At 43.9% G+C, this 14,058-nt stretch overlaps 1 protein-coding gene across 1 annotated transcript in view; it reads left to right on the plus strand.

Moving 5' to 3' along the window:
* Positions 1–10,539: 10,539 nt before the first annotated feature.
* LOC125993628 (E3 SUMO-protein ligase PIAS2) overlaps positions 10,540–14,058 on the plus strand; it is a 269,499-nt gene continuing 265,980 nt past the window's right edge. The window contains exons 1-2 of the mRNA XM_068650121.1: positions 10,540–10,924; positions 11,035–11,162. Of these exons, the coding sequence (XP_068506222.1) occupies positions 10,540–10,924; positions 11,035–11,162 (513 nt within the window). The remainder of the gene's footprint in view (positions 10,925–11,034; positions 11,163–14,058) is intronic.

Consider the following 14,058-nt stretch of genomic DNA (forward strand, 5'->3'; position numbering starts at 1 on the left):
AGTTGTGGTTTCTATCAGAGCCTGTTTCAGCACTACAAAAGCATCATCCGCTACTGGTGTCCACATGATTTTTTCTGTCATTGTCATGGGAACTCCATGCACAATATCCAGCAGCGGTTGTGTTTTTTCCGCATAATGTGGGATCCATGCTCTGCAGTAATTGCAGAGCCCCAAAAATGACATCATTTGTTTCTTTGTTTCAGGTTTCGGTGTATCTGAAATAATCTGCTTTCTGGTTCTTTGTATCTGTCTTCCAGAAGCCAACAAAGTGTGACCTAAATAGTTCACTTCCTGTCTGACCCATTGTAACTTATTTTTGCTCACTTTATTCCCTGTTTTGCAGAGATAGTGTAACAATGCTAAGGAGTCTACCTTGCAAGCAGCTTCAGTTTCAGAGGCTACCAGGAGATCATCTACATAAACTAGAAGTTGGCTTTTGTTTGACATCTGAAAATCAGCCAAACAGGCCATGATAGCTTGAACGAAAATAGTTGGACTATCAGCAAATCCTTGTGGCAATCTGGTGTATGTATAGCTTTGTCCTTTAAAGGTAAAAGCGAACCAAAACTGTGAGTCTGGGTGAATTGGCACTGACAAAAATGCATTGCTGAGATCAATTACTGTGAAAAACTTCTGATTAGGTTTCAAAGTGTTCAGAAGTGTGTGTGGGTCAGGCACATTGGGTGCTCTTGTTTGCACTGCATCATTCACTGCTCGTAAATCTTGTATCATTCGCCAATTAATTTTGTCGGCCTTTTGGACTGGAAAAATGGGAGTGTTGCAAGGAGAATCCGAACACTCCCTAATGATTCCTCCTGTCAAAAGATCATTTATAACAGGGGCAATCCCGTTCATTGCCTCCTGTTTTAAAGGATATTGTTTAACTCTTGGACGCCACTCTGATCTTGGTTTGATCTGTACTGGGGAAATGGATTTTAAAAGTCCTACATCAGATGGGCCCTTGGTCCACAGTTTTTCAGGAAGCCCAGCCAATTCCCCCTCCTCCTTTTCATTCAAATAAATGTCAACTAGTCAGGGAAGCGCACAAGCGCCTGCTCTGCCTACAGCTACTTCACACACTGTTTGCTTCCACACGTCACAACTGGTACTGTAGCTCCACCCATCACCTTTGTCCTCATAATCAGTCACAGATCCAGCAAGTTTAATTCGGGAACCCACATCTGCCCACGTTATACTGTGAGGTTTAAACAATGAGATGTGGGGTACAGCCGACAATTTGTATCTGTCTTTCTGAGGAACGGGCAAGAGCACAGCAGCAGCTGTAAATGACCTGCGATCAGTGTACAGAGCAGTGATTGTTAAAGTTACTTCTGTGTCGCTGAGAAAACTTCCAATATAATCATCTTGTGGATCAGTGAGAATATTCATGGTGACATGTAATTCAATACAAGTCATTTCTGATTCAGGTTGGGACAATTGTTTTCGAGCTTCACTCAGCAATCTGCTTGGGAGTTTAGGATTTCGTTCAGGAGGGATGGCATAGGAGCAGCAAATCTGTTCACCTGCTTGTGCAGCATATGAGTCCACATCTCTCACTCTACATGCTCGCATGCCATCCTTTACTGGAATTATTGCAATTCCCAACCGAGTCATCAGATCTCGTCCCAACAGGTTTATGGGACATTTTGGGGATAGGACAATCGAAACTGAAGCCATGCTTCCAGTTTCCTTATCTCTTACTTCAACTGGATTAGAGATACTCTCCTTGTGTACCTGCCCATCAGCAGATTTCACCCAAATAGTATTTTGGGAGGCCTTTAGATTTGGGACTTTAGTTTTTATCACGGTTTTACAAGCCCCGGTATCACACAAAAACTCGACATCACTGCCTCCAATGTTTAGAGTAACATATGTTTTTTCTTTTAATGCACTCAGAATGTCCCATGCTGTATGGACATCTACTATTTCTTCCTCTATAGAAGCATCAGAGGTCAAAGGGGGGGAATCTAGTCATGCTGAAAATTTGGCCTTTCCTCTGCCCCTTCCTGCACCCTTTGATTGATATTGTTTTGCAGAACAACACACTCTTGCAAAGTGTCCTCGTTTCCCACAGTTCCAACAGTTGTCAGAATCTCGTGGGGGTTTTGAATTATATGGCGGCCTGCGACCTTGTTGGCCTCTACCTCCTCCTCTGCCTTGCTGGGACCCTTGGAAGAAGACTGTTGTATCTTCATCTAGTTCATCATCATCATTATCTGGATGAAATACATCAGAACTTTTGCCTTTTTTGATTACTTTTTCAGCATGTCTGGCCCATTGCATAGTTGTTGTCACACTTGCAACATCCACTTCCACCAAATGTTTCCTCACCCAGTTGCCTATTTCAGGGCGGAAATTAGTGAGGAGCACATTTTTAAGCTGTTGTTGATAAGCACTCTCAGCTGTATCATTGAATGGGATGCCACTATGCACCCTGAATTCTTTTTCAAATCTCAAACGAAAATCATCAGTATCTTCGCCAGGCTTCTGTTTTATTCCTGCCAAATTACCATAATTCGCTCGTCTTTGAAATATAGTTCGCACTCTTTGCACAAGACCATTCCATTGTGCTGCATACTCCCCTCCCAATTGATTTCCCTCAATGGGATAGGGAAAAGGCCCTTGATTATTTCTACCTGTATAATTTCCTCTAACCTTTGCCCAGTCTTTTCCCAAGGAGGACATTGCAGCCTCTCCTGCCTCATGTCCATTCAGTCTATAGGAATGTATAATTCCAGCCATGTCCTCTGCCCATATAGCTGGGTCTTCAGCAACAGGGGTAACCCCTTCAACTGCTTTTCTTGCCTCTTCCAAAGTCCATGGCCGGAAAACATATGTATGTGGGGGTTGGCCTTCGCATACAATAGGGTTTGGCACCTGTATCATTGGGCACACATCAACATTGTCTACATTTTGAGAAAATTTAGCAGCAGTGGTCAAACTTCTTGTTTGTACAGGACTTCTAATAATGTGACCCTGACTTCTTTTGCTGTTATATGGGGGGGGGGGGCTGCAGGTTTGTTAAGCTTGGATACAAGTTTTGCGTACGAGCGGAAGGCCCCTCTTGCTCCTCTGCTTGAGCTGCGCCTTCAGTTTCGGCTGGAGTCATGGCCGCGGCAGTGCGCCTGCGCACTGTGGCCTCATTGGCTTCCGGCCTGACAAACATAGTCTCAGCCTCATCACCTTTCATCTTTCTATCTTTTGTCTTTTGGATTTGTTCTTTTCTCTCTTGTGAAGCTTTCAACCACATTTTAGCACAATCCAATTCTCTCTCTTTTCTTTTCTTTTTCAGTCCATTTTTCTTTTTATCCACACTCTCTTCTAAAACATCAACTACTATCTTCCACACTTCAACTCTCAACTTCCCTTTTACTCCATACTTTTTCTTCCACTTCGGCATATATTGCATACAATTAAGAAATCTACTCGCCATGTACTTCTCATCTCCGTCAAGAGGTAGAGATTTACCGTTTTTATTTCCCATCTTAATTCTAGTAATTTTAGGTTATACAATTTATTTTTCTCAAAAATATTATTATTATTATTATTATTTATTTCTTTGACTCTTTGAGGATCCTCAATGCAGGTTTAAATCGACCTTTCAACAAATTACTAGCCTGTATTATTGCCGTGGATCAATGCTAGAACTGCTATTTAGTCAATTTATCCTACCAGTCCCACTCTCAATTACACAAACTCAAACGCTTTTTATTTTTCTCATGGCTCGGACAAACCAAAACCGTATCTCATAGCTCGGACAAACCAAAGCCGTATCTCATAGCTCGGACAAACTAAAGCCGTATCTCATAGCTCGGACAAACCAAAGCCGTATCTCATAGCTCGGACAAACCAAAGCCGTATCTCTCGTGCACCTGTGGTTTTTTACGCGTTTCACAAACACAACACAATCACACAACTTCAGCCCTTTAACTTACTTGTCCCCTGGTTCGTTGCACTGCCGGGTCCCGTCAATCCACCTCTGTCAGACGAAGGCAGACCTAAGATGCTGGCCCAGCGAAGAATTTCCTTCCCAGGTCTTTCTTTACCAGGTCCGGCTAGTGGACGCTGGCCCGTCGACGGTGTACAGCGCGTCGTCCTCCGTCAGCCAGATGATGGGTATGAGAGGTCCCGGGTTTCGGCACCAAAATGTTAGAGATTTGCTCACTCCAACTTATTTTGCAAGAACCACACGGGAGACAAGCAAGTTCTTTTAGACACCTGCAGGTGGAGAGATCACTCGCTACAGGAATGAAATCTGGAGCCTCTCCCAACTGCAAAGGCATATTTATTAAGAGAAAGAGTGGGGGTAAGAGTAGACTGAATAGGAAGCCCTTGTGCTCTAGTCAAAACATATCAGGGGATGTTTTACGACCTTGTGTAGGATGAGACAAGGTAGGTTATTTATTACCGGTTGCATTCCAACATAATCATACGATAAGGATAATTTGAAAAACCCTAACACTTGCCACCTGATTTCAATCGCTACAGACAGCGCACCGAGTATGAGAGGGTCGCAAAAGTTTGTGACTTTACGACAGAAAGCATTGGATCGAAAATTGCTTGCATTCCATTGCATATTACACCAAGAGGCGCTGTGTGTGTAAACATTCCCGCCGGAGTGTATGGAAGTAATGAACCTTGTCATCCATATTGCGAACAAAATAATCGCAAAAGCATTAAACCACCGCCAGTTCCGTGAATTGCTAGATGAAGTTGACAGCGAATGTGCCAATCTCCTGCTGCACAACAAAGTCCGCTGGCTATCCAGGTGCGACATTTTGAGTCGCTTTGTTGCTTTGTATTTGTAGCCTTTTTAATTATTTTAATCGTAGGCATACAGCTCATGCATTGACAGTCTATGTTGCCTTATAAAAAGCTTTTAGATTTTCGCGGCTCCAGACAGGTATGTTTTTTTTTTTTTGGGGGGGGGGGGGTCAATACGGCTCTTTGAACATTTTGGGTTGCCGACCCCTGAACTAGACAGTGGTCCGAGCGTCCTAAAGCTGCACAAGCCACAGAGTGGTATGCATCCTTTATTATGGTGTAGCAGTGGTCCAGTGTCTGTGCCCCTCTGGTGGGACACATTATGTGCTGTCTGTATTTGGGGAGTTCGTGTGCAAGGTTCGCCCTGTTAAAATCACCCAGAACAATGATTAGTGAGTTTGGTAGAAGTTTCTCCATGTCTGTCACCAGGTCAGCCAGCATCTGCGTGGCTTCACTCGCACGTGCGTGTGGTGGAATGTAAACAGCCGCCATGACGATTGAGAAGAACTCCTGTGGTGAATAGAACGGCCGGCGGTTTATGAAAAGTGCTTCTCGGAGAGGGCTGCAAGACTCTTTCAACATCGTGACATCAGTACACCAACATTCATTAATATAGAAACAGAGACCACCTCCCTTTGATTTTCCGGTTAGGTCCGCGCTGCGGTTTGCCTTCATTAGCCGAAACCCAGCTAGCTCCACGGCGTGGTAGGGGGTGCGTCTGTCAAGCCACGTTTCAACAAAGCACAGCGCGGCGGATCTGCTGAAGTCCGTGTTCCTTGAAGTGAGACAAATCAGTTTGTCCGTCTTGTTCGCCAGGGAGCGGACATTCGCCAGATCGATTGATGGTAGGGGAGAACGGAACCCTCTCTGCCTCAGCTTTACGAGGGCTCCGCCGCCTTCGACATGCTAGTTTGTATAGCACCGCCGCTCCGGCTAAAATCTCCGTCAAACAGTCTGGATCAGAAAAAAACTGGAGAAAAAATACCAGGAGAAGACTGTCCGATGTTTAACAGTTCTTCTCTGGTAAAAGTGATCCGGGGTGGACAGCAGAAGACACAGAAAACACACAAAATAAGACAAAGTAGCAGAGAGCGTCCGCAGCGCCATCATGACGACCACTGAACACAAGGACCAGTTGTGAACGAACTGGCATAGTAGAACACTTATCTGCTCTGGAGAAAGTATATAAATCTTCTACTCCAGAGAAGGCGACAAGGGCTCCTCACGTGCAAGAGAACTATTACAGGCTTGGAACCCCATTGAACAAGAACGAGCGTGTACGTCATGGTATGTGATACTGCGTGAGAAGTACGCTGTGTCTCTCGCTCCTGCAATGATTATTGGCTTTTCATTAACAAAAGAATGAACTCCAGCCAGACTCACTCCTACAAACTTTGTTTCGACTCAGCCTGATCTTTATTTGAATAACTATAAACTACAGCGTGTCTTAAGCATGCCCCCGAAAAAAGGACAGCCGGCTGAACCAAACCTGGAAATCTCCATGGCGTCCCTCACGAATCTGCTCAAATCTCACTGAACTGCGATCTCTGATGACTTCAAGCAAACCCTGTCAGCTCTTGAGAACAAGCTCGACTGGGTCATAAGGACAGTGGAAGGTCATGAAGAGAGAGTGGAGTCACTCAAGTGTGAGGGCGACGCGCGAGAACTACGGTTGAGGGCTGCCGAGGAGGCTATTGCCAAGTTACAGGCCACAAACAAAAAACTGGCTAATAATCGATCTTGAATCTCGGAGCCGCAGAAACAACATCAGGGTTATCGGGTTACCCGAAAACATTGAAGGTCCAAATCCGATGGCCTTCTTCACCAGGATGATTGAGGAGGTTTTCAAAAGTGTTGTTGAGTCACCCGTGGAATGCGAACGAGCACACAGATCCCTGGCTAAAAAAAAAAACATCTGATGTACGCCCAAGAGCAGTAATCATTCATCTCCTTAAATACCAGGTAAAGAAGGGGTCACCAACCAGAAAAAAAAAAAAAAAGATTTTTTTATAGACGATCAATTAATTCAGGTCAAGACGCTTGTCCCGGTTACGTGACATGTTTCCCCAGTCGAGCCCACAAAGCTATCAAAAATGAGTAAGAATTTATTTTGAAAAATGAAAAAAAAATTGGCGATTGTTTCCCAATTACATCCGTCGGTTCAGGTCAAGACATCTCGGTCACGTGACATGTCACCTCAGTCGAGCCTGCGAAGCAAGCAAAAATGAGCAAGAAACAGAGATGTATGGAAAGCTTCCTCGAAAAGGGAAAAAAGCCCAATGAGGAGACGGAAGAAGAAGAGGCTATGACTTCTAAGAATCGGAAAGGTGCATTTAAAAGAAATTTTCTGGAGTCCTACTTAAAATATGGATTTATCGTCACAGGTGCCAAGCCCACTCTGCATAATATGTGGCGACAGGCTAGCTAACGAGGCAATGAAGCCTTCAAATTTGCTTCGGCACATAGAGACCAAGCATCCTGCATAAAAAGACAAACCTTAACCACTTCGGGTGTCATTGTCTCTGATTACGCCTAGATGAGACTGGCTGGTTTCTGAGAAACAAGCTCAGTGCTCCCACTAATTTAACGTAATCGTGAGTTTTATTTTTATGATGTTTATACTTGTTTTTATGCCAGTCATATCATTTTATTTCATCGTCTTTATATATTTATTATAAATGTATTATTGATTTATATAAATGTATTATTTATTTATATGAAGGCCAGTCCGCGGAAATATTTCTGACACATAACCGGTCCGTGGCGCAAAAAAGGTTGGGGACCACCAAGGTAAAGGACACAATAGTCCGGTATGCCCGGGCCAACAGAGGCAAGCTGAATTACATGACTCATCTTATCCTTGTCTTTGAGGACTATCCACCAGAGGTAGTGGAACAGCGAAATAAGTACAAGGGAGTCATGTTGGAACTGTATACGAGGGGATTAAAGCCTGGTCTACGCTATCCAGCCAGGTTGCACATCAAACTAAAGTTAGGGAAAATGAAAGACCTGGCCTCAGTGGCTGAGGCGGAGAATTACATCGCTTCCCTGCCATGGTGACGACGAGACAACAAAACCGAGCAAGCTGGTTGAAGTTAGATCAAATGAACGACCTGGCCTTGGGGACTGAGGTAGTGAATGACATTGCCTCCCTATCATCGGCGACGTAGAGACAACAAGACCACGAATGTTTCCCTACGGAGTAGAGTCTCCCATCTTCCATGCCTCACTTGCCGTCTGGCTGCATTTTCAACTACATGGGTGCCTGGGTCACGGTAACCTCTATGTGATTTTATTCCTGAAATGCATGAACTCTGGATACAACGCCTTGAAATGGACATTAACGTGTTAAATTCTTGTTTTGAGGAATTAGTGTTATGAGTCACGGCAATGCCCTGATTTGTTTTGTGCCTATACGGCTATGTCCAAATGCCTATTTTTTTATTATTATTTTTTATATAATTTTTTCCTCTTCAGCTATACGTAAGATTTGCTCTAACAGTCTAATAGGAGGCTAGATCTACCTGTGTACTATTTTTATGTATATACGTATATATTTTTTTCCACTCGCCAGGCGGAAAGTGGAAGTGAGAAACTCTTTAGGTTGCTTTTTCATTTTTCTTCCCTTCTATTTTTACTTTCTTTTTCTCCTTTTTTTCTAAAGGACATTTGCGGACTAGTAGCGAAGACCATAGTGTGCTACAATGTGCAGCCTCAATATGACAGTGCTTTCACTTGTGTGTGTTAAGTGTGTGTACATGTGTATGTGTAAATGAGTGTTCTGTGTGACTCCAGTTAACTACATGGTCAATACATACTGCTTACAGCAATGGGTTTTGACGATTTAAATACTGTTGGAGATCAGGACCACTGTCTTCATTTGGGTGATGATATTACCTGCAGTGTTCTCGAGCTGGACGATCTAAAGCAGGGGTCACGAACACGGTGCCCGCGGGCACCAGGTCGCCCGTGAGGACTGCATGAGTTGCCCGCAGGACTGTTCTAAAATTAGCTCAAATAGTGGCACTTGTCAGTGAGCTACATCTATTTATTTAAGAGTTAAACCTAGGTTTTCGAACGTCCCGATTCTCGAACAAATCAGATTTTGAACAAAAAATTCTAGATTTTTTTTGCTTCGGTTGTCGAACAAAATTCAGAGGTCGAAGCTCGCGAGATGAGCCGGGAGGACCCGAGAAAACCCGACTGCGCGGCCCAGATACCGACTGACTCAGTTGTTATTGTGTTTTCGTTACTTTGAGGTTTATATAACCCTTAATTATGCCTCCAAAGAAAGCAAGTGGGAGCAGTAAAGCCATCCTAAAACACAAAGACGCTCTTAAAGCAATGCGACAGTGAGGGCCCGGCGCGCTGCGGTTGCGCGATCGGACCAAATTAAGCTCCCTGCGCACTGAGGTCCACTTAAATTTTAGAAAGTACATCAAGACTTTAAAAATATTTTCTAAATTTTAGCGACGGCTCTGTCACAATAATGCGACCAGCGCGGTGCAGTTGCGCGTTCAGCGGTGCGCTGCAGTTGCGCGATCGGACAAAAATGCGCAAATGAAAAAATGCCTAAAAAAAGATTAACATTTTTTCCATTATTTGTAATGGGAAAAATAGATTAGGAATTCGACCGATTCGCTTCTCGAACTGCCTTCTGGAACGGATTGTGGTCAAAAACCAATTGTATGTATTTTTGCTAATCTTGTTAAAATCACACTTACATGTGAACTGGAAATGACAAGAATAACACATAGTGAAAGCCAAATCGAGCAAATTTGCTATTTCAGAAGTGTGTGTCAAACTGGTAGCCCTTTGCCTTAATCAGTACCCAGGAAGTAGCTCTCGGTTTAAGAAAGGTTGGTGACCCCTGATCTAAATTCAGTAAATGATTCCTACCACCACTCAATGTTACATATCAACATCAGGAGCTTAAATGAATATAATGCTGACTTAATTTCCTTATTGTCTACTTCAAATTGCGATTTTGATGTCATTGGTTGTAGTGAAACTTGCTTATGTGCTTATGTGGAATTACTCAAAATTGAAAGATATAATTTACATATTAAGAACAGACCCAATAGGACAGGTGGAGGGATTTGTCTCTATGTTAAAAACACACTCCAAGTGAAGATGTGTGATCTCACCTTGGAAAATGAACATTGTGAGTCTATTTTTATAGAGATCAAGAATAATGAAAAATCTGTAATTGCTGGTGTTATCTATCGCCCTCCAGACTCTCCTTTAAATACTTTCTGTTCAAAGCTGAAAGATCTGAAGTAAACAACCTGAAAAAAGACTGGATCCTCCTTGGTGATCTCAATATTAACATATCCAAGGAAGATGGAGCTAAACAAGACTTCATTAACACTATTCATTCCTCCTCTTTCTTCTCCACTATTGATTGCTTTCCTCGTGTGACCAAGTCATCAAAAACAATCATTGACAATTTTATAACAAACATACAAAGTACCAAATTGGCAACAGGAGTTTTACAGACTGATATTACAGATCATTTTCCCATTGTATTATTTTGGGGCTCAGCTAAGCAGTCTTCACCTCCAATCACTAGAATAAATACTAAAATTGTAAATGTAAGAACATTACAACATCTTGCTGTACACTTACAAACAAGTTTCCTCTCCAGCACCCCTGAATAGTGCTGAGGGAGGCTGAGGTGTGTGATTCCTCTGTAGTTGGAACACACCCTCCGGTCCCCCTTCTTAAAGAAAGGAACCACCACCCCACACTGCCAATCCAGAGGCACCGTCCCCAATGTCCACGCAATCCTGCAGAGGTGTGTCAGCAAGGAAAGCCCCACAACATCCACAGCGTTTAAGAACTCCGGGCGGATCTCATCCACCCCTGGGCCTTGCCCCCAAGGAGTTTTTTAACTGCCTCAGTGACTTCGACCCCAGCGATTGGAGCGTCCACCTCAGAGTCTCCAGGCCCTTCTTCCATAATGGAAGGCGTGTCGGTGGAATTGAGGAGGTCTTCGAAGTATTCTCCCCACCAACTCACGACATCCCAAGTCGAGGTCAGCAGCAAGCCATCTCCACAGCGTTGACGGTGCATTGCTTCCCCCTCCTGAGACGGCAGATGGTGGACCAGAATTTTAAGTCATTCTCCTTGGCCTTGCCAAATTCCTCCCACGTCTGGCGTACTCTGAGCTGCTGTTCGGTGCATAGGCACAAACAACAGTCAGGACCCATTCCCCCAAGGTGGAGGGAGGCTACCCTCTCATTCACCGGGGTGAACTCCGATGTGCAGGCGCCCAGCCGGGGGTCAATAAGTATGCCCACACCTGCTCGACGCCTCTCACTGTGGGCAACTCCAGAATGGAAGAGAGTCCGACCCTCTCGAGAGGGCTTTTACTAGAACCCAAACTGTGTGTGGAGGCAAGTCCGACTATGTCTAGTCTGAACTTTTCTACCTCACACACCAGCTTTCCAGCCAGAGAGGTGACATTACATGTCCCAAGAGCCAGCTTCTGCAGCCGGGGATCGGACCACCAAGGTCCCCGCCCTTGGCCGCCGCCCAGCTCACTTTGCAGCCGACCCCTTTGGCCCCTCCTACAAGTGGTGCGCCCATGGGAAGGGGGTTGTGTTTTCTTTTTGGGCAAAGGCCCGGCCACCAGATGCTCACCTTCGAGCCCCACCTCCAGGCCTGGCTCCAGAGGGGGCCCCGGTGACCTGCGTCCGGGCAAGCGAAAACCAGGTCCATATATTTTATTCTTCATAAGGGGTCTTTTGAGCATTGCTTTGCCTGGCCCCTCACCTAGGACCCTTTTGCCATGGGTGACCCTACCAGGGGCATGAAGCCCCAGACAACATGGCTCCTAGGATCATAGGGACACGCAAACCCCTCCACCACAATAAGGTGACGACTCGCGGAGGCGACATGAAAAATCCATGTAGCCTTAATAAAGACAAATATATCTTCAAAAAAATAAACTTACACATATCGTAAGAAAAAGCAAAAGACAACACTTCACACGGCTCTTACAGGCATCGAAGGGGAACTGCAAGGAGACCTGGAATGTGCTAAATGAAGTCTTAAACAGGAGACAAAAAACTAACAATAATTTCCACTCACCACTCAATAAAGCAAAGATTATTCAGTCTCAAAGTTCTCTCGACTGAAAACTCAAAAATATAGTAAAAAAGGGTAAGAGGCAATAGGTCTAAAATGCTGGCCTAAAGAAGGGAGATGCCAACGCCCTAAAAATGGCTCCTCTCTCCTGCACCAAGGTCTGCATCTCCCAGCCTGTCTTTAAGCTTAAAATTTGACTAAGTCTAATTTGAAGATAGTATAAATTCATCCTAAGAGACCTTGGGTTAATCTCAGAAAGGATGAAAACTTTTTCTAATCGGCGTTCTCGACCCACGGGCAGTAGCCCGCGAGAGAGAGAGCGCCGCTTTGTCTGAACGAACCTTTTATACCAGTTCAGTCCGTGGGCACTATGCCAGCTTGGTCACATACCAGTTTTTTTTCCATGACGTCATACATTGGCCTCAGATGACCCAAATGCTTCCAGAATAGACTGCACCTGCATCTTGGCCGGTCTCAACCGGATTCAACCAGATGAGGAGACCATGTTCTCAGGGATGTAACAATTTTCTCAGGGATGCTTCATCCTGATTCCCACTTCCAAATTTTGTCAACGTGACATTTGTAAATGTTTTTTCTCTGACTTGTGTTCCGTCAAACAGCATTTTGTTTAGGCCTTAACTGGATGAACGTGACCTCGGGTCATGCTTATGTGTGCGATATCAGTCTTCCACCACTTAGTATCACCATTAACCCTTTTCACCTCCTTGTCTTTGCTCACATTTATACATTCATTTGTAAAATGGAACATCAATATTACATACATGTTTGATATTGATTAAACATCGTGACAATTATAACACATACTTTCACAATAGTCAATTTAACACATAGTCATAACTGTGATCGTGGATTCTCGTAGTTAGCAGATTAAAACCCTCAAGCATCTTCAAAACGTATTTTGACAAGCTGGTGACCTCACGGTCAAGCTCAAGCGTGGGATTGCAGTCTTCCTCCCACCGTATCACTGTCACCTTTAACATGCTCTAAAAAACACTCATAATGTTCAATTATATTCACCTGTATCCAAATAATATTATAGAATTTGAAATAAAATTGCATTCATGAGCCAAACACAGTCAATTTAAGTGTATTTCTCGATCTTCCCCGCCCCTGTCATGAACCGCTCCATTCTGGATCATGTGGTACCGTAACGTAGATGATAGGACTCCCCCCATTGTTTACCGATTGATAGCGCGAAGAACCATACATTTTCCTGGTGTTTTGTCTCCAATACGTCACATAGAAGCTTCATCCTAGCAGTGGTAAATTGCAAAAACATAGGCTAGTTAAATGTGTGACCCCATCCATTGCAGAGCACCATACACAGACAGAAATGCCTGCCGATGATGATTTTGATGATGATTTTGAGGTTCTGAGGCGGGTTGATAGGACAAGAGAAACTCTCCCTTCCTTACCAACAGGACAGGGACGGACACAGGAACAGAAGCCGGTTCTTATAGTCAAGCCACAGGAAAACCAGGCAAAACCAGTCACACAGGAGTTAAGATGTTACACCTCTAGAGTGAGGAGTAAGCCAGACTACTTTAGTGATCGTGTAACTGAGGCATGATAGCCAGGAAAAGTTGACAGTAGATTACTGCTACTGATTGGTGTCTAATGTACCTTTCTCATTTAGTGAAGCTGTAACCTCACCTTATTCAAAAGAATGGTCTAGTGCAGGGGTGGGCAATTAATTTTTACAAGGGGCCACATGAAAAACCTGAGTTATGTCAGAGGGCCACACCAACGATAATTTAAACCTGCTCAACTTTATTCCATTGTAATATGCACTAAATTATTTATTTTAAATAGCTGGTACTGGTAATTAGAAGACTACAATTATTCTGTGTATATTTATATTAGGCTATGTGAAATTGTGGTGTATAGGTCAAATAAAAAAATCATTAATCAGTACAATTTATTCTTAACTTCTTTAACTTTTCCTCAAACTGTGAATTACAACACATTTATAGAAACATATCAATGTGTCCTCAACCCGCCTTGTTACGGTACGTCGGGAGAGTGACACATTCTCAACTGCGCTCTTTTGCTCCGGGCATATCAGTGCAACAGAGTCCAATAAGGACTCCTTAATACACTCTCTGTCAGTAAACGGCTAACTTTTTTCTGGCAATTTTGCGGGAAATGACTAAACTTGTCCTGACCGCTGCATCTCTGTGG

Source organism: Syngnathus scovelli, chromosome 3, assembly GCF_024217435.2.
Source record: "Syngnathus scovelli strain Florida chromosome 3, RoL_Ssco_1.2, whole genome shotgun sequence".
Taxonomy (NCBI): Eukaryota; Metazoa; Chordata; class Actinopteri; order Syngnathiformes; family Syngnathidae; genus Syngnathus; species Syngnathus scovelli.